Source organism: Cetorhinus maximus, chromosome 14 (assembly GCF_964194155.1).
Source record: "Cetorhinus maximus chromosome 14, sCetMax3.hap1.1, whole genome shotgun sequence".
Lineage (NCBI taxonomy): Eukaryota > Metazoa > Chordata > Chondrichthyes > Lamniformes > Cetorhinidae > Cetorhinus > Cetorhinus maximus.
In genome coordinates, this window is record NC_135892.1 from 104,916,273 (window position 1) to 104,937,573 (window position 21,301).

Below are 21,301 nucleotides of genomic sequence, written 5' to 3' on the forward strand. Positions count from 1 at the left end.
TGCTGACTCTCTCACGGTGGGCCCCACCACGATGAGTGTGGAAAATCCCGGCCAGTGGCTTCAATCTTCCCAATATTGAGTTGGAGGAAATTTCTGCTCATCCAGTACTGGATGTTGGATGATGGTCTGGATTTTCGCCTTTGAAAAAGGTGGGTGGGATCCTATTCCAGGATTCCTGCCCAGCATTCCTGGCACCGGCAAATTTTTGCCAACACATGATAAGAGTGTGGGTAACGAACCCACAAACTACACCTCCAACCTGGCCGGTATCTTTGGAGGGGTGGGAGGGGTAGGCATCTCAACCCTCCTGTGACTGCCTCATGCAATTTTTGGAGAATCCAGCCAGCTTCTCCAGGACTCGTAGTTAACAGCTCTTCAGAGGAGTCATGGACCATAGTCTGGATCTGAGATGGGGAAACTTTCGAAAGTAGTTGAGGCCAAAACATTGTATGTTTTCAAGAAGGAGTTAGATATAGCTCTTGGGGTGAAAGGGATCAAAGGATATGGGGAGAAAGTGGGAGCAGGCTATTGAGTTGGATGATCAACCATGATCATAATGAATGGCGAAGCAGGCTCGAAGGGCAGAATGGCCTACTCCTGCTCCTATTTTCTATGTCTCTATGTTTCTATGTAAAAGCTTTTACTCATTCTCCCTCCTATTCCCCATTCCTCCTCCATGCCCCTTTCAAGCGCCTTCCATTAATTGACATCTTTATGACACTCCAGTTCAGTACTGATGTGTGTCACACTGTTGGAGGTGCTGTCTTTCAGATGGGACATTAAACCAATGCCCAATCCACCCTCTAAGTTGGGTGCAAAAGATCCAATGGCACTTTTTCAGGGAAGAGCAGGGGTGATATCCCCAGTGCCCTGGCCAATACATAGCCCTCAAGCAACATTTTAAATCAGACTACTGGATTATTATTGCATTGTTGCTTGTGGGAGCTTGCTGTGCACAAATTGGCTGCTGTGTTTCCTATATTTCAACAATGACTACACTTCAAAAAGTACTCCATTGGCTGGAAAGTACTATGGGACATCTGGTAGTGGTGAAAGGTGCTATCTAAAAGCAAGCCTTTTCTTTATTTTTATCTATTGTCTTAGAGTATATACTTTGCACATATTGTGTTATGATCCAACATCCCAAATTACAACAACCAAATTAACAATGTTTCCATTGGTTTTCTGAAACCTTGACATTTAAGGCCTGGAAAATGATGGACCTTCACATTTGGGAGGTTTTACTACATTAAAGGTGCTATATAAATGCAAGATGTTGTTGCTGTATTTAGTTTAAATCAATGTTAACCTATTCACTCAGAAATCATATTAAACACTAAATTGTTACATCATGATATTAAACAGCTACATAAGTTTATGACCTAATTTGATATTGTTAGCGCTTGTGGGTTTCTGAAAATATGATCCAAGTGCTGCTTGTATTTGTCAGAGAATCAATACATATTATTATCATTACTAAAAAAGAGAATGATAAGGAATAACAACAATGCCATACTGATGTTTTGCCAACACTTGAATTTGGCATCATAAAATTCTGGGGGATTAGCACCACTGATTGAGTTTCCTATAAATAGTGGGCAAATCTTGACCCTGTGAGATTATAAAACGCACTCTGACTGCAGCGTTGAAGCTTCACAGTTATTATCTTATTGACAGTGTGTTATTATTTCATCATTTCGCTTGCACACAATTTGTCAGCAGTCACAAATCACAAACAAATGATTTATAGCTTACGAAAGAAAAGGACAGACAGAAAGCAGAGGTGGAACATAGGAAATAGGAGCAGGAGTAGGCCATTAAGCCCCCCAAGACTGCTCCACCATTCTGCTAGATCTTGGCTGATCTTCTCCCTCAATGCCATTTTCCTGTACTATCCCCATATCCCTTGATACCTTTAATATTTAGAAATCTATCGATCTCTGTCTTGAATATACTCAATGACTGAGCCTCCACAGGCCTCTGGAATAGAAAATTCCAAAGATTCACCAGCCCCTGAGTGAAGAAACTCCTCCTCATCTCAGTTCCAAATGGCCTGTCTCTTATTCTGAAAATGTGTCCCCTGATTCTAGACCTGCCCCACATCCCCCCCACCCCCAACCAACAACGGGAGACATTCTTCCTGCATCTACCCTGTCGAACCCTGTAAGTTTTAATGAGATCACATCTCATTCTTCTGAAGTCTAGAGAATATAGACCCAGTCTCCTCAATCTCTCCTCATAGGACGATCCCACCATCCCAGGGTGGAATCAGAAAAAGCCAGATACCAAAGCTCAACATTCTTGCACATCCCTCTGATGTTTTACACTACTTTTTAGGGTTGCCAACTCTCCAGAACCAGCCTGCAGTCTCCAGGAATTGAAGATCAGCTCTGTGCAACCCCGGAGAAAAATCATCGGGACATTGAAAAAAAAATTATAACTTTCTTTGAACATTTCTCTTGACCAGACATAGAAATATGGAAAATGGTGGAAAAAGGGCTGTTTGGCTGACAGTCAAGCATCATCCTATTGGGCAATGAGCCTTTTTGCTTTCCACTTGACGTAGGAAGGCAGTGCGTTACAAGGATGGATATGTTGGCCGACAAATGGCTGGAGCATAGGGGTAAGTCATGTGTTGAAAGAATGCATTTAACCACAGTTAATCACTCGCATCTTTGAATCACAAGGTTCTGGGTTCAGTAGTTGAGCACCGAAATCAAGGCTGGAATTCCGGTGCAGTACTGGGAGTGTTGCACTGTTTGAGGAACTGTCTTTCAAATGAGATATTAAACTGAGGCCCCATCTGTCTGCTTGGGTGCGTGTATAAGATCCCATGGCACTATTTCTGAGAAGATCAGGGGATTTATTGCTGGTGTCTTGGCCAACATTTATTCATCAACCAGAATCATCTAAAAAGATTATCTGTTCATTCTCACATTGCTGTATGTGGGAGCTTGCTGTGTGCAAATTGGCTGCAATGTTTCCTATGTTACAGCAGTTACCACACTTCTGAAATACTTCATTGGCTGTAGAGTGCTTTGAGGCGTCCAGTGGGTGTGAAAGGTGCGAGACAAATGCAAGTTTTTCTTGCTTTTCACTGTGACTGAGATGGAGAGATGCTGGGAACAAATAGTGGGTATTCCTCAGCACTAACATATCCCACCTTGTTCAACAAATAAAGATCTGTGAAGGGGAAGGAGAGTTTTTTTTTATTCATTCACGGGGTGTGGGCCTCATTGGCTGGGCCAGCATTTATTGCCCATCCCTAATTGCCCTTGAGAAGGTGGTGGTGAGCTGCCCTCTTGAATTGCTGCAGTCCATGTTGTGTAGGTACGCCCACAGTGCTGTTAGGGAGGGAGTTCCAGGATTTTGAACCAGCGACAGTGAAGAAAAGGTGATATATTTCCAAGTCAGGATGGTGAGTTACTTGGAGGGGAGCATCCAGCCAGTGGAATTCCCTTGTCCTTCTAGATGGTAGTGGTGAGTTTGGAAGGTGCTGTCTAAGGAGCCTTGGTGAATTCCTACAGTGCATCTTTTAGATGGTACACATTGCTGCCATTGGTGGAGTGAGTGCTTGTGGGTGGGGGGCTAATTGAATGGGCTGCTTTGTCCTGGATGGTATCAAGCTCCTTGAGAGTTTTTGGAGCTGCACTTATCCAAGTAAGTGGAGAGTATTCCATCACATTCCTGACTTGTGTCTTGTAGATGGTGAACAGGCTTTGGGGAGTCAGGAGGTGAGTTACATGTCACAGGATTCCTAGCCTCTGACCTGCTTTTGTAGCCACAGTATTTATATGGCTGTTACAGATCAGTACCTGGTCAATGTTAACCCCCAGGATGTTGATAGGGGGATTCAGCAATGGTAATGCTATTGAATGCCAAGGGATTCTTTCTTGTTGGAGATGGTCATTTCCTAGCACTTGTATCAGCCCAAGCCTGGAGATTGCCCAGGTCTTGCTGCATTTTGACATGGACTGCTTCAGTATTGCACAATGTTCAGCACCATTTGCGACTCCTCAGACACTGAGCAGTCTGTGTCCAAATGCAGCAAGACCTGGACAATATCCAGGCTTGGGCTGACAAGTGGCAAGTAACATTCACGCCACACAAGTGTCAGACAATGGCCATCTCCAACAAGAGAGAATCCAACCATCGCCCCTTGATGTTCAATGGCATTACCATCACTGAATCCCCCACTATCAACATCTGGGGGTTACCATTGACCAGAAACTGAACTGGACTAGTCATATAAATACTCTGATTACTCTGAGCAGGTCAGAGGCTAAGTAGTGTGTATATAGACAAGTAATCTACCTCCTGACTCCCCAAAGCCTGTCCACCATCTACAAGGCAAAAGTCAGGAGTGTGATGGAATACTCCCCACTTGCCAGGATGAGTGTAGCTCCCACAATACTCAAGAAGCTTGACACCATCCAGGACAAAGCAGCCCACTTGATTGGCACCACATTCACAAACATTCACTCACTCCACCACCGACGCACAGTAGCAGCAGTGTGTACCATCTACAAGATGCACCACAGGAATTCACCAAGACTCCTTCGACAGCACCTTCCAAACACATGACCACTACCATCTAGAAGGACAAGGGCAGTAGATAGATGGGAACACCAACACTTGGAAGTCCCCGTCTGAGTCACTCACCATCCTGACTTGGAAATATATCGTCGTTCCTTCACTGTGGCTGGGTCAAAATCCTGGAACTCCCTCCCTAACAGCACAGTGGGTGTACCTACACCACATGGACTGCAGCAATTCAAGAAGGCAGCTCACCACCACCTTCTCAAGGGCAACTAGGGATGGGCAATAAATGCTAACCCAGCCAGTGAAGTCCACATCCCGTTAATGAATAATTTTTTTAAAAGTACCTCAGGAGTTGCGAATGGTGCTGAGCATTGTGCAATCATCAGCGAACATCCCCACTTCTGGACTTATGATGAAGGAAGATCATTAATGAGGCAGCTGAAAATGGTTAGGCCTTGGACACTATCCTGAGAAACTTCTCCAGTGATGTCCTGAAACGGAGATGATTGACCTCCAACAACCACAACCATCTTCCTTTGTGCTAGATATAACTCCAATCAACAGAGAGATTTCCCGCTGATTCCCATTCACTCCAGTTTTGCTGGGGATCCTTGATGTCACACTTGGTCAAATGCTGTCTTGATGTCAAGGGCAGTCACTCTCACCTCACTTCAGGAGTTCAGCTCTTTTGTGAATCTTTGGACCAAAGCAGTAATGAGGTCAGGAGCTAAGTGATCCTGGCAGAACCCAAACTGCGTGTCAGTGAGCAGGTTATTGCTAAGCAAGTGCCGCATGATAGCACTGTTGATGGCCCCTTCCATCACGTTAATGATGATCGAGAGAAGACTGATGGGGGGGTAACTGGCCAGATTCGATTTGTCCTGCTTTTTGTGTAAAGGACTTACTTGAGCAATTTTTCACATTGCTGGGTAGATGCCAGTGTTGTAGCTGTACTTGAACAGCTTGGCTCGGGGTGCGGCAAGTGCTGGAGCAAAATTCTTCAGTAATATTGCCAGAATATTGTCAGTCCTATAGCCTTTGCAGTATCCAGTGCTTTCAGCAGTGGTAGTACCACACAACACGATGGAATGTATCCTCAATGTGTATCCTCAATGTGAATAATGGCATCAACATCGCAATTGTTTATAAATTTTCATCAATAATGCAAAGTACATTATTATTATTAACAAAGCCATGTCTCCCAGGTATAAATGATTTTGGCTCAAAATGGAAGGTATGTATCTTATCAGCAGCAACTGCCCCCCCAGACCCTTTCACAAATACAGAGAAGCATATTACAATTTCCCTAGTAGTCTTCCCGCATGTAAACCTTGTGATCACCGCTCCCAGAGTTTCTGCCTATCTTCAACCCATGTTAAAGTAGTTGAAGGCAGAAACTCCCTCTCACCAAGTTTCTTATGGACTGTAAGCTGTATCTTTGCTCTCTGCCGGATTTGGGTTGGTACAGCCAACGAATCCCAACCGTAATGAATTGCTTCTTGTAGAATAAACAGGATGCTCAACACGCTTCCTGTCTTCTGAATAATGGGAAATTGTCGTGTATTCTGACTAATTTAACAGGCTAAAGTAGTCTTTTGGATTTATTTCATGGCCCAGTTTTTGGTGGAGCAGACCACTGCATGACATGCCCCATTAGTTGGATTTTTTTCACTCACCCTTCAGCTCGGAAACCTTTTGCCATGCAAGTTTCTTGAAGTGCAAGTTGATAACGGGTCTTCTGGGATCTTAGTGAATGACGGGGCCAATGGTCTATCTCCTTAACCAATGAGATTTAAGGCTTGAGAAAGAAAGAGTGGAAAGACAGAGAAGGAATTAGTGTGAATTAGAGTCAAAGTGAGTAAAGCATGGGAAATAAAGAGAGGAAGACAGATTGGATTAAGAGAGACAGAAAAGAAAAGTAAGAAAAAAAATCATGATTTAAAAATTCTGTTAACTATTTACTACCACCTGTAGGAATGAGCTTCCATAATTTCAGAGGTTTCCTTTCTGGGCCAAAGACATTTAGTTGCATTGCAGGAACATAAATCTCATCATTAAGTACCAGCTCTAACTTCCTGCAGTAAGTTTAATTGGGTTTTGAATCAGGTGGTTGTGGATGCACCATCATTAAATATATTGAAGGCTGGGATAAACAGACTTTGGGAATCAAGGGATATGGGGAGCAGTGGGAAAGTGGAGTTGAAGCCCAAGATCAGCCATAATTGCACTGAATGGCAAAGCAGACTATTCCTGCTCCTGTTTCTTGTGATCTTGTAATTAATGTGCCAGTGTAATAAATTTGTGAAAAACAAATGGGGAAGTTGAGGGCAAACTGCCGTTTTCATAAGGTTAGTGATGGAGGGTTCAAGTTGTCCAGCAACTGCCGGTGATTCACAATCCATGGGGGGCTTTCTCCTCGCCACAAGGTACTGGATGGTTTGCACATTAATAATGGTGAGCTCCATTTAAAATCCCAGCCATTCAGCCAATGAGATGATGACAGATAGGAGAAGGAAGACTTAAGCAAAATAATGAACAACACAATGGCAGGGGGTGCGAAATTTGTCCTCAGCAACAATAGAACCACACTTGCTGCCCCCTTCACGGGCAGCTTATCAGTAGAGATTTCCTCTAATCTGGCGTCTTTTAGAACGTGGCACTCTACAGGGTATCGGTGGCAGGTGTGAGCAGAACAAGCAACTCTTCACCAATCAGAATCCTCAATGATATGTGCAGAATCCAAACTATGAAATACAAATTAGCTTTAAATGATGTACAGAAAGCAAAATAAAGATTGGGAAATACAGATGGGATTAAGGGAGAGAGGTAAAAGACACCGACAGAAAAAGTAAAAAAAAAAGGTTTTTTTGGAATCTCCAACGCTCATTTTCTTCTCAGCAATGAGACTCCATACTCGCAAAATTTCTCAGGGCCAGAGAGGCTGTTCATTGATAATTATTAATCAGGTTGTTAATATATTACTTATGGAAGCACCAGCCCTAACATTTGCAGCCATTTTTAAAATGAAACTTGTGGGAAAGTACAGCAAGTTCGCTCTGTTGCAGTCGTTTCAACGATGAGTCTTTTGGCGAGGACTGCAGATGGACCCAATGGAGGAGTCCGGTATCTCTGTCAGCAACTTCTGGATTTATGCAAGAAACTAGGAATGCATGTACTCCAGAAGTTTGCTGACAGATTTCCTCTATTGCAGCAGGGAGCAATGATAGCCTCACGGTTATTCTCATCAGAAATTCTGAGCCCAAATACTTATACCAGAAAATTAGAATCGGTCCACAAGGGCATTTTAGAAAGATGCCTTCTTACTGTTTTGGAATGCGACAATTCCTGTGAGGGAGTTAGCTGAACCTCCTCATTTTTGCTTGGTGAGCTGTCTGCGGACAAAGTGTTTCTTTTGGCATGAAATGCTCGATGCAGAATACATAAGGCATATGAACTCACACAGCATGGTCACACAATAGAAATTTAAAAAGCTAACAGCCAGAACTGCATGCTTATCCCAAAAAATTTCCTCAAAGTAAACCCATTACTATACGAGGTAGTCAAGAAAACAAAATGTTACGAGTTCAAACATGGGTAGAAAATGGGTAAATGGCTTGCAATGCAGGCTTCACCATCATAATAGTACATTGTTTGTTGACACTGACAGTAATCAGAAATTGTAATTTCATCTGACAAACTGCTGCATCAATTAATATATTAAGCTTACTGCCCCTGCCATCAACATTTTTTTTGTCTTAACTAAATCCTGATCAAAAGGGATTTGCTCTGACAATCTACCATCCATGCCATATCTAGCAAAGAATGCAGACTTAATTTTACAAAATGAAAAAACAGAAAATACTCAGCAGGTCAGGCAGCATCTGTGGAGAGGTGCAAATACATTGCTCGGTGTAATCAATAGGCCACCAACCAGTGGGAAAGCTGTAGAGGGACAAATTTGCTTGGAAATTACAGATGTAGCAAGAAGTATAGAGTAATTATATTGGGAGACTTTAATTATTTGAATATAGACTGGGATAATAGTAGTGTAAAGGGCAGAGAGGGGCAACTGATCCTACAGTGTGTTCAGGAATATTTCCACAGCAGTATGTGTCCAGTCCAATGAGAAAGGAGGCACTGCTGGACTTGGCTCTTGGAAATAAGGTGGGCCAAGTGGATTAAGTGTCAGTGGAGGAACATTTAGGGGACAGTGATCATTGTGTCAAAAGGTTTAGGTTGGTTAAGGAAAAAAAGGCAAGGAACAATCCAGAGTAAGAATAATTAACTGGGGGAAAACCAACTTCAATGTGATGAGAATGGATTTGACCCAGATCAACTGGAATCAAAGATTGGCAGGCAAAATGGTATCTAACAATGGGCTCCCTTTATTGAAGAGATAGTCCAAGGCAGACAAGCTATATTCCCATGAAGTAGAAAGGCAGAGCAAACAAATCCAGAGCTCCCTGGATGATAAAAGAAATAGAGATTAAGACAAAGAAGAAAAATTGTGCTTATGACAGATGGACAATACAACCAAGAACCAGGTTGAATATAGGAGGTTCAGAGAGCAAGTTAAAAAGCACATAAAAGCAAAGGGAGAGCATGAAAAGTGACTGGCAGCTAATTGCAAAGGGAATCCAAAAGTCTTCTATCAGCATATAAATAATAAAAGGGTGGTAAAAGGAAGAGTAAGGCCAATTAGGACAAAAAGGAAATTTACGCATGGGGGCAGGGGGCATGGCTTGGGTATTAAATGAATACTTTGCATTTGTCTTTACCAAAGAACAAGATGTTGCACAGGTCATGGTGAAGGAGGATGTAATTCAGATACTTGAAGAATTTAAAATTGATAAGGAGGAGATACTGGGTAGGTTGTCTTTTTCTATTTATTCACGGGATTTGGGCTTCGCTGGCTGCACCAGCATTTATTGCCCATCCCTTGTTTCCCTTGAGAAGAAGGTGGTGAGCTGCCTTCTTGAACCGCTGCAGTCCATGTGGTGTAGGTACACCCACAGTGCTGTTAGGGAGTTCCAGGATTTTGACCCAGCGACAGTGAAGCAACGGCGACATATTTCCAAGTCACGATGGTGAGTGACTTGGAGGGGAACTTCCAAGTGGTGATGTTCCCATCTATCTGCTGCCCTTGTCCTTCTAGATGGTAGTGGTCATGGGTTTGTAAGGTGCTGTCTTAGGTGCCTTGGTGAATCCCTGCAGTGCATCTTGTAGATGGTACACACTGCTGCTACTGTCCATCGGTGGTGGAGAGAGTGAATATTTGTGGATATGGTGCCAATCAAGTGGGTTGCTTTGTCCTGGACGGTGTCAAGCTTCTTGAGTGTTGTGGGAGCTGCACTCATTCAGGCAAGTGGGGAGTATTCCATCACGCTCCTGACTTGTGCCTTGTAGATGGTGGACAGGCTTTGGGGAGTCAGGAGGTGAGTTACACGTTGCAGGATTCCTAGCCTCTGACCTGTTCTCGTAGCCAGAGTATTGATATGGCTAGTCCAGTTCAGTTTCTGGTCAATGGTAACCCCCAGGAGGTTGATAGTATGTAGTTAGACTTGATAAGGCACCAGGACCGGATGAGATGTATCCAAGGATACTGAGGGAAGTGAGAGTGGAAATTTCAGAGGCACTGGTCCTAATTTTCCAGTCTTCCTTAGGCTCAGGGGTGGTGCCAGAGGATTGGAGAATTGCAAATGTTACCCACTTGTTTTAAGTTAATTCACAAAAGTAGCAATGGTGACATGAGGGAGAGCCTTTCCATTCAGTGAGTGGTTAGGATCTGGAATGGAGTGCCTGAGAGTGTGGTGGAGGCAGGTTCAGTGGAGGCATTCAAAGAGGGAATTGGATTGTTATCTGAAAAGGAAGAATGTGCAGGGCTAAGGAGGAGAGAAGGCGGTGGAGCAGCACTAGGTAAATTGCTCCTATGGAGAGTCAGCGCAGACACAATGGGCGGAATCATCCCAGGTTTGCACTAAGTGCGGTAGCAGACGGGTAAAACCCACCGGCCGCAATGGCAGCTTCTCACGCTGTATCATCCCAAGCCCGCTGCATTATTTATGCAATCCCAGCAAACACACTATTTCCATGGCAGGTGGGCTCTCATTCACCCGCCACACCATCACCTCGCCGCTTCATCACGCCAGGTGCCACATTTAAAGTGCAGCTGCGTGTACACATCTCAGCGCTTCCAGCCCGGGTCTTCTACAAGGAAGACAGGGTGGCCTCAAAAGGCAAAAAGACTGCAGCCCCCCACTTCAGTGACGAGTCCCTTGAGCGCCTTTTGAACACCATGGAGGCCCCCCGTGATGTCCTCTACCCCTGCTCTGGCCACAGGATGGGCAGCTGCATCACCAATCCAGAATGAGAGGCAGTGGCAGCAGTAGTCAGTGCCAATGCCCTGTAAAGGATGGCAGCCACCCAGTGCCACTACAGAATGAATGGTTTCATCTGTTCTGCCAGGGTAACTCACTCTTCTCATCACTCTCAACTCACACACTCTCAAACACATCACACATCCACAGGGGTCTCACACCTCAAGGGACATCACCACTCTCACACACACATTCACATCTCCATCAGGCTCATATCCTCTCGAGCTCGTGTCCTCATCCTGTCCATGCCTCCTCTCACCACACAAACATTCCACACAGTGCCATGTGTCCTGCTCACACACTCACCATCTGCTCCCACGCAGGAGAAACCTGCACACATCAGCAGGAAGACATCCCAGTCCAGAGATGGGGTGGCCCACATTAGGCCCCTCACTCACTATGAGGAGTGTGCCATTGCATTGACTGGTGAGGATGTGAACCATGCCTGCGGTGATGGTGAGGTTGATGCTGAACACCCTTTTGAGGATGCTACACCACCTCATCCCTTTCTCAACGCAAATGTGAGTGCTCTCTCTCCTGCTTTTGACTCTGTTGCCATACACTAATTATCTCTACTTTGGTTCACAGGGAGCTCTGCCAAGCGACCAACACCCTCAGCCAGCCAGTCCCTCAGTTCCTTCCAGGTCCTCACCTCCAGCCAAGAGGACATCTCTTCCATTGAAGAGCCGGAAATAAGCAGCCTGGAAGACCCATCACAGCGCTCACCCACAACCTGCACTAGCACTGAGAAACACACCTCGGTGGGACCTAGACCTACTGCAGGCTCAAGTTCACAATCTGGTGGTCACCGCATAGACTCATGTCCGCAGCAGGAGGCAGGTTCAGCTGAGCTCCCCGGCACTCAGAGGACTGCTGGGGAAGAGGCTCTGGATTTGAACTTCCAACCCACAGTCAGCAGAAGGCGCGAGAACATCATGCAGAGCTGTTGGGAGCCCTCAACAGAGCAGCACGTGAGTCAGAAGTGTGCGTCCGTCTGCTCTCTGATGAAATGGTGCCCACATGTACGTGTATGGAGGTTTCCATGGGGAGGATGGTGGACACCAAGGAGACCTGGTCCAGAAGAACACGGAGATGTGGGAGCCATGGGTGAGTTCCTGCAGTATCAATGCGAGAGGGAAACGGAGCACCTTGATGTTCCTCCAGGTGCTCCTTTCCCTCAAGGAGTCGGGCTGTGGCCCCTTTGCACCCGAAGGGAGGAGCAGCAGCAGCTGTTCACCTCTGGGTCATCCAGTCAGGAATCTCAGAGGCTGCCACTCCCTCTGAGTCCCCTTTGCCTGTGAGCCTCTTAACCTCGTCCTCTGTCACCGCAGAGGGAGCAGCTGGCCAGCGAGTAATTCTGGAGGGAGAAGTGTGTGCGCAGCAGGGCCTTTCGGAGCCTTGTGCAAGCACTCTCCCATGCATGTGGATCCTTCACGTATCACACTCATCTCAATGCTCTGATGATTTTGAATGCTGCCTGCTGCGGTTCATTTTCAGTTATTCGTCTGAGCTGACCTGCATCTCCGCCCACCCAATGTTCACACTCCCATGCAGCACCTGATCCTGCCCACCACGACTGTCGCTTCACTTTCGATTTAGACAGCATGGTCTTCATTTTTTTTTGTGCATTCTCCTGTCTTTTCCCCTCCCCCAGTCACCCATTTCCTTTCCCTCATCACTATTGACCCCACTGGCATCACTTTCCACCTCCCCTCCGTGACCTACCAGCCACAACTCTTTTCCTTCGGGGATGTCCAGGTGAAGGTGAACGTTCCTTCCTTCCCGAAAATCCCACACGCATCCACATTCACCTCCCCAACCTCCTCCTTCCCATCCCTAGGGTCCGTGCCTGCCTCCGAGTCCCCACCTACCACCCTCAGCCTCTCACCCTACTGCTCCACTCTGCCCTCGATCATTCTCACCATTCCCTTGTTCCACACCCACCCTCAGTTCACTCCCCAGGAGGCATTCATGGATTCATAAGAGCCCTTCCTTGCATGTTCACCTAGACATCCCAACCTCCAGACCCCTTCTCCCCCTCTGGACCCCTTCCCCCTTTAGAACCCCTTCCGTCCACCGGGCCCCATCCCCCTTGGTCCTCCCCCCAGACTCTGCCTCTGCTTTGTCCCTCCTCCTTCCTGACTCCTTCAGACACCCATACTTCTTCCTCCGCCTTAGTCCTTCTCCCTTCCTGACTTCTTCCTCCAGCCTTACTCCCTCCCCTCTCTGCGCTTCTTCCTCCTCCCAGGCTCCCTCCCCTTTCCACACTCCTTTCCCCCCCTCTGAACTTCTTCCCTTACACCTTCCACCCCGCCTTACACCTACCTCCCCGTTATTCCCCCTCCCCCCGTACTCTCTCCCCCCTCCCAACCTCCCCCGAAACCTTCATTTCCCCCTCCCAACCTCACCCCGTCTTGATACCTTCATTCCCCCCTCTTCCAACCTCACCCTATCCTGACACGTCTTCCTCTCCCAGTCAATCCTAGACCTTCCTCTCCCATCCCCGGTTCATCTTCCTCTCCCAAACACAGCTGGACCTTCCTCTCCACCCCCTCAACCATCATCCATTGTGAGCAGACCCTCAGTGGTGATTTTCTACCTTCCGTGGGCTTCACAGCAGAGCCGTGGCCATGACAATCCACCCAGCATGCCATGGATGTTCTTCCAGTGTACCTTTGCTGTTGGGCTCAGCATCTTCTGCTCCTCGGACGTCCATGATGTGAGCAAGGCCCGTCATACTTGTCAAGATGTGTTCTGCACACACATCCTCTGGACACATCTTTTGTTTCTCTAATTTCTGTCATATCTTCTTTTGCTTTGCATCATTATCACTTCTGTCATTTAATCACCCCCTGCCCTCCACCCAAACACAGACCTTCCTTATCTTCTTTTCCTGCACTTGGTAGGGTGGTGAAAGCAGATTCAATAGTAACTTTCAAAAGGGAATTGGATAAATACTTGAAAAGAAAAAAATACAGGGCTATGGGGAAAGAGCAAGGAAGTGGGACTAAAATAAAAACAGAAATACTCAGCAGGTCTAGTAGCATCTATGGAGAGAGAAACAGCGTTAACGTTTCAGTTCTGATTTTTCATCAGAACTGGAAGAAGTTAGAGATGTGATGGGTTTGGGGCAAGTGAAAAGGGGGAAGGTGGGAAAGAAAAAACAAAAGAGAAGGTCCGCGATAGAGTGGAGGGCAGGAGAGATTAACTGAAAGGCTTAATGATGCAAAGCCATAGGGAGTGGTAACGGAACATGAAATAAAAGCTATGTCTAGAGGAGGTATGAGTAGCTGCCATCCGAAAGCAAAGGAAAGAAAAAAGAGAAATAAAACAATCTAGCAAAGAAACAGGAAACAAAATGGGTCAGAAGTTACAATCTAAAATTATTGAACTCAATATTGACTTCAGAGGGCTGTAAAGTGCCCAGCAGAAAGATTAGGTGCTGTTCCTCAAGCTTATGTTGAGGTCTGAAGTTGTTGAAAGCAATGTTAAAATCAGGGGGCTTTGAAGTTCCTAGTGGTAGGATGAGATGCTATTGCTCAAGCTTGCATTCAATGTAATTGAGCAATTTTATGGGCTATAATGAAGCCAGCATGTGCCTATAGCTGCAATAAAACTTTAAAAGTCTTATGCCAAATTGCTGTATTCGATCCGCCTGCCTGATGTTGCATTGGTTATGTGCTGGGTGAAAAGGGCTGCTCCCAAGTGGAGGCTAAGGTGACCAGCCCTCGAGGTATGAGAGATGCAAAGTTTCAACATGAAGAGGTTGCGGCCCACAATTTTGTCCAAACACAAAGAAAAACAGATAAGTATAAATATTTATACACACAGAAATGAAATGTAATAAATTCAGATATAATAAATGAGGACAAAATTTACCTGATAAAAGCCCTTTTCAAATATTTCAGACATATTTTGTGCTGTATTTTTCAATTCTAAAATAAATCGACTGTATCCATTTATCTCAAATCTTGCTAATTTTGAGTCAGTTTGTCATTGCATTTTTCTGAAGATTTTTTCATAATGTGTTCAGGTGTCTTCAACAGTCATCATTGCTGCAAAATCTTTATACAGGATAACATTTTTATCTGGATCCACAGCAGCTGACAGCATCTCTTCCATCTCCTCTTGTGTAAATGGCTCTCCTATGGAATGGAAGAATAGCACAATCACTTCTCTTCTCACTCATCTCAAGGTCAATAGTTAAGCTTGAAGAAGCAACTTCACGGTCATTATCACCCACCTCGAATTTGTGAAACGAAACATGAAGTGGGAAGGAAGGCTGAGTCCAAACACAGTTAAATTTCATTGCACCACTGTTACTGCAAACCGCTGTCACACTAACAAATACTTACACCAGCTTTGAAAGATGGTGCACTGAAGGTGTGACAGGTGCACCGGAAAGGAACTACTTTGACAGCCCTAAATGTTTGTAATAAACATGTCTGAATGTAAATATAACATGTAAAAATATTTATCAATGTTACCATCAACTCTTCAATAATAAATGGACTGAAAACAAATAATAGGACAATTTACACAGGTGAAAAAGCATTTTAAGAAGTAAGTATACTGATGCATCTTTACTGCACTGAGAGAAGGGAACCTACATTTACATAGTGCCTTTCACTTATTATCAGCATGTTGCAAAATGGGCTGGATTTTCCCACCAGCTTTGGACTCTGACGTCAGGGCCAAATGGGGATCCTGAGCCTGCTCCTGCTAATAGTGTGCCCACTAGCAATCTGCAGTAATGCAGCAGCCAATATGTAAACAGCAAGCTTCCACAAAAAGAAAATTGATAAAAATGAGATAATTTCTTTGCTGATGCTAGTCAAGGGACAGCCATTGGCTAGGACTCCAGAGCCCCTGTTCTTCATCAAAAAAGTGGCACAGGATTTCTTTCACCAATTCTCATCTGAAAGACCTCTAATTATTTCTTCCTCAGAATTGCACTGGAGTATCAGTCTAGATTTCTGTCCTAGAGTGGGACTTGAGCCCACAACCTTCTGACTCATAAGTGGAAGTGCTACCAACTGAGCCACAGCTGACACTATCAAGCAACATGCTAAAAGAGCACTGTATGAAACAACTTAAAGGGCGTAGCTCTTACAAACCTAGCTTTGGAAAAGGTTCTGAAGGGTCTAAAGAAGAGTCATATTCGACTTGAAACATTAACTCTGTCTCTCCACACATGCTGCTAGACGTGCTGAGTATTTCCAGCACTTTGTTTTTATTGGAAATGTGTTTTTTTATTAAGTTGGGGATGTGAAAAAAAAAAGTTTGTGTATAGGGAGGAAAAAGGAGAAATAACACCACAGAACACTACCAGAATTACTATTAAAAATGGCTGAATTTATTCCTCTTCATTCTCCCCACTATGTAGCAGTGAAGTTACCTAATCAAAATGGTACACGTTTGAAGGCTAGAGTACAAACGGCTTGAAAGGATATTAGAGAGGGAGGGGGAGGATCCAGTTGTTGTGGTCCACGTCGGGACAAATAACAGAGGTAAGACTAGGAAAGAGGACCTGTTTGGGGATTATCAGGAACTAGGAACTAAATTAAAGAACAGGTCCTCAAGGGTTATAATCTCTGGATTACTACCTGAGCCATGTGCAAATTGGCATAGGGACACGAGAATAAGGGAAGTAAACACGTGGCTAAAGGAGTGGTGCGGAAAAGAGGGGTTCCATTTGGTGGGGCACTGGCATCAGTATTGGAACAGGAGGGATCTGTACCATTGGGACGGTCTCCACCTGAACCGATCTAGGACCAATGTTCTAGCGAAAAGGGTAAATAGGGTGGTCAACAGGACTTCAAACTAGAAAGTGGGGGGGGGAGGGAAGGGTAAAACTCCAAGAAGTATAACTAATGGGAAACAAAGCAGCAGGTTAGCGTGTGGGGGGGGGGGGTGGATTCAATTTCATGGAAAATTATGAAAAAACTGAAAAGAAAGGAGATCCCAGGAGAGGCTATTAAAGTCTCCAGAACACAAAATAAGACAGTGTGTTTGGAAAGGGCTAGGAATTTAACTTCAAGCACATCAGATAAAGAGACGACAATGAGAAAGGGGACAGGAAATACAGGACTGAAGGTGTTGTGTCTGAATGCACGCAGTATACGAAACATTACAGAGACATGGCTGCAAGGGGATCAGGACTGGGAGATAAATATCCAAGGATATACATCCTATCGAAAAGATAGGCAGGTTGGTAGAGGGGGTGGGGTTGCTTTGTTAGTAAGAAATGAAATTAAATCGATAGCAAGAAATGATGTCGGGTCAGATGATGTAGAATCTGTGTGGGTAGAGTTGAGGAACCGCAAAGGTAAAAAAACCATAATGGGAGTTATTTACAGGCCTCCGAACAGTAGTCAGGATGTGTGGCACAAGATACATCAGGAGATAGAAAAGGTGTGTAAGAAAGGCAAGGTTACAGTGATCATGGGGGATTTCAATATGCAGGTAGACTGGGAAAATCAGGTTGGTAGTGGATCCCAAGAAAAGGAATTTGTGGAATGTCTACGAGATGGCTTTTTGGAGCAGCTTGTGGTGGAGCCCACGAGGGAACAGGCAATTCTAGATTTAGTGATGTGTAATGAGGTAGATTTGATAAGGGAGCTTAAGGTGAAGGAACCCTTAGGAGGAAGTGACCATAATATGATAGAATTTACCCTGCAATTTGAGAGGAAAAAGCTGGAATCAGATGTAACGGTATTACAGTTGAATAAAGGCAACTACAGAGGCATGAGGGAGGAGCTGGCCAGAATTGACTGGGAGATGAGCCTAGCAGGAAAGACAGTGGAACAGCAATGGCAGGAGTTTCTGGGAGTAATTTGGGAGACACAGCAAAAATTCATCCCTAGGAAGAAGAAGCATACTAAAGGGAGGACGAGGAAACCATGGCTGACAAGGGAAGTCAGGGACAGCATAAAAGCTAAAGAGAAAGCATACAATGCGGCGAAGGGCAGTGGGAAACCAGGGGATTGGGAAGCCTACAAAGACCAACAGAGGACAACTAAAAAAGAAGTAAGGAGGGAGAAGATTAATTATGAGGGTAAACTAGCCAGTAATATAAAAGAAGATTGCAAGAGTTTTTTTAGATATATAAAGGTAAGAGAGAGGCAAACGTGGACATTGGGCTGCTGGAAAATGACACTGGAGAAGTAGTAGTGGGGAACAAAGAAATGGTGGAGGAACTGAATAGGTACTTTGCGTCAGTCTTCACAGTGGAAGACACGAGTGACATCCCCAAAGTTCAAGAGAGTCTGGGGGCAGAGGTGAGTATGGTGGCCATTACCAAGAGAAGGTGCTAGGAAAACTGAAAGGTCTGAAGGTGGATAAATCACCTGGACCAGATGGATTATACCCCAGAGTTCTGAAGGAAATAGCTGAATAGATAGTGGAGGCGTTAGTGGCGATCTTTCAGGAATCACTGGAGTCAGAGAGGGTCCCAGAGGACTGGAAAATCGCTAATGTAACCCCCCTGTTTAAGAAGGGACTGAGGCAAAAGATGGGAAATTACAGGCCAATTAGCCTGCCCTTGGTCATTGGTAAGATTTTAGAGTCCATTATTAAGGATGAGATTTCAGAATACTTGGAAGTGCATGATAAAATCGGGCAAAGTCAGCATGGTTTCATCAAGGGGAGGTCATGCCTGACAAATCTGTTAGAATTCTTTGAGGAGGTAATGAGTAGGTTAGACAAAGGAGAGCCAATGGATGTTATCTACTTGGACTTCCAGAAGGCCTTTGACAAGGTGCCGCACAGGAGGCTGCTCAGTAAGATAAGAGCCCATGGTGTTAGAGGCAAGGTACTAGCATGGATAGAAGATTGGCTGTCTGGCAGGAGGCAGAGAGTGGGGATAAGGGAGTCCTTCTCAGGATGGCGGCCGGTGACTAGTGGAGTTCCGCAGGGGTCAGTGTTGGGACCACAACTTTTCACTTTATACAATAGTGATCTAGATGAAGGAACTGAGGGCATCCTGGTTAAGTTTGCAGATGATACAAAGATTAGGAGAATGGGCAAAGAAGTGGCAGATGGAATACAACATGGGGAAGTGTGAGGTCATGCACTTTGGTAGGAAGAATAGAGGCATAGACTATTTTCTAAATGGGGAGAGAATTCAGAAATCTGGTGTGCAAAGGGACTTGGGAGTCCTAGTCCAGGATTCTCTTAAGGTTAACTTGCAGGTTGAGTCGGTAGTTAGGAAGGCAAATACAATGTTGGCATTTATTTTGAGAGGACTAGAATATAAAAGCAGGGATGTGCTGCTGAGGCTTTATAAGGCTCTGGTCAGACCACATTTAGAATATTGTGAGCAATTCTGGGCCCCGTATCTCAGGAAGGATGTGCTGGCCCTGGAGAGGGTCCAGAGGAGGTTCACGAGAACGATCCCAGGAATGAAAGGCTTAACATATGAGGAACGTTTGAGGACTCTGGGTCTATACTCGATGGAGTTTAGAAGGAGGAGGGGGGATCTGATTGAAACTTAGAGAATACTGAAAGGCCTGGATAGAGTGGACGTGGGGAAGATGTTTCCATTAGTAGGAGAGACTAGGACCCGAGGGCACAGCCTCAGAGTAAAGGGAAGACCTTTTAGAACAGAGATGAGGAGAAACTTCTTTAGCCAGAGAGTGGTGAATCTATGGAATTCATTGCCACAGAAGGCTGTGGAGGCCAGGTCATTGAGTGTATTTAAGACCGAGATAGATAGGTCCTTGATTGGTAAGGGGATCAAAGGTTACAGGGAGAAGGCGGGAGAATGGGGTTGAGAAACTTATCAGCCATGATTGAATGGTGGAGCAGACTCAATGGGCCGAATGGCCTAATTTCTGCTCCTATGTCTTATGGTCTTACAGTATAAACTAATGCCTGCACATCTATAAGGGAAAGCAAATCTTAAATGCAAAATAAACATCAGTCAAATCAAAACCGAAAGAAACTGCTGTCATGTTTGAAATGTTGAAGTCAGACTTGCTTCTCCTAATGCCATAAAAGTAAACATGCTCTTTGCCAAATAGCTTCAAGTAATTATGCTCCACAAAATAAATATTCTTGATGGGGGAAGCTGAGAAGAATGCAAGCCAGATTCGTATCAGATCACATTCATTTTCAATGGAACATGTCAATTCAAGATAGTCAAGCGCTGATTAAAATAAGGGTGTAGAACTAAGATGCAGATAATTTCTCTGATAATTGATGAAATTATACCCACATATTTGATAAATTAACTTAGTTGTACTTCTAAATGACAAGTACCAGAAGTAATGAAAGAATAGGGAAGATCGCTCTTTATAAAAGAGATATAATTATGAATCGTTCAATTCTTCATTTTAACAAGAGAATCAAATTAGTACAGTATTTAAAACAGAATACATGGAACCTGCACATCATAAGTGCACCAATTTGTATTTTGACCTAAGTCTTCCATTGTAGTGTTACTGTTTCAATCTTTAAGTGCTACTCACTATACATCTTCTGATAAAACCTTTATAACTTTCACTAGCAAATGTTTATTTGCATATCTTCCATGTGGGTAAGTCAGACGATGGGCTACTTTTGTAAAGACAGGAACAGGAACTACCCTAAAACACAGTGGAGAAGGTTTTGAGACACGCCAGCGGGTAAAGTCCCGAAAATAAAACAGAGCAGTTTTATGCCCCATTGCCGTGACAGTCGTTATCATTTTGCTGGGGTCTTTTGAATAGGTGCCTAAACCAAGTGGACAACCAATTTAGGTATTTAAATTGGAATCCCGTGGTATCAATAAGTTCCCAATGCCATGTCTTGAATGTGTGCTCTCAGCACTCTCTGCTGGTGGCCCAGCTGAAGAGAAGCCCGAAGGTAAGAATTTATTTCTTTTTCTGGAGCCAGGAGTAGCGATAGTGCTAGTAGGCGGTGTTAATATTAATATATGTTAATACCCAATGCTCTATGTTGATTAGCCTCAGCTCTCAAAATGGACCAGGCATCTTGCCAGCTCTGTCGGGTGAGTGGGCAGGAGGGGATGGCGGGGGTGGGGAGCAGAGAGGGGTTGCTGTCTTAACTCTTGGCTGTCTGAAATTCACACACACACACACAGAAGAAAACCTATCACAATGTATTGTACAAGTGTCAGCTTGGTTCACCCAGTTCAGATAAAATGCTGCATTGTTGTTGACATCCTTCTAGTGCAACATTAAAACAAGGTTGCGCTTACCTGCTCAGGTGGATATAAAAGATCTAAAGAAGATCAAGGAGTGTTGCTGGTATCCTCAGTCAACAGTCCAAGCTTGTTTCCCATGTTTCACCAACTCCTTTCCCATACTATGTCCCTACCAGGTTAACTGGTCATTCATCTCAGTTGCTGTTTGTGAGACCCTGTTATTTGGAAATTGGTT

General features: G+C 44.7%; 1 protein-coding gene across 1 annotated transcript in view; it reads right to left on the minus strand.

Annotated features, from left to right (window-relative positions):
• Nucleotides 1–14,746: 14,746 nt before the first annotated feature.
• drc8 (dynein regulatory complex subunit 8) overlaps nucleotides 14,747–21,301 on the minus strand; it is a 47,408-nt gene continuing 40,853 nt past the window's right edge. The window contains exon 7 of the mRNA XM_078557619.1: nucleotides 14,747–15,064. Within this exon, the coding sequence (XP_078413745.1) occupies nucleotides 14,949–15,064 (116 nt within the window). The 3' untranslated portion in view covers nucleotides 14,747–14,948. The remainder of the gene's footprint in view (nucleotides 15,065–21,301) is intronic.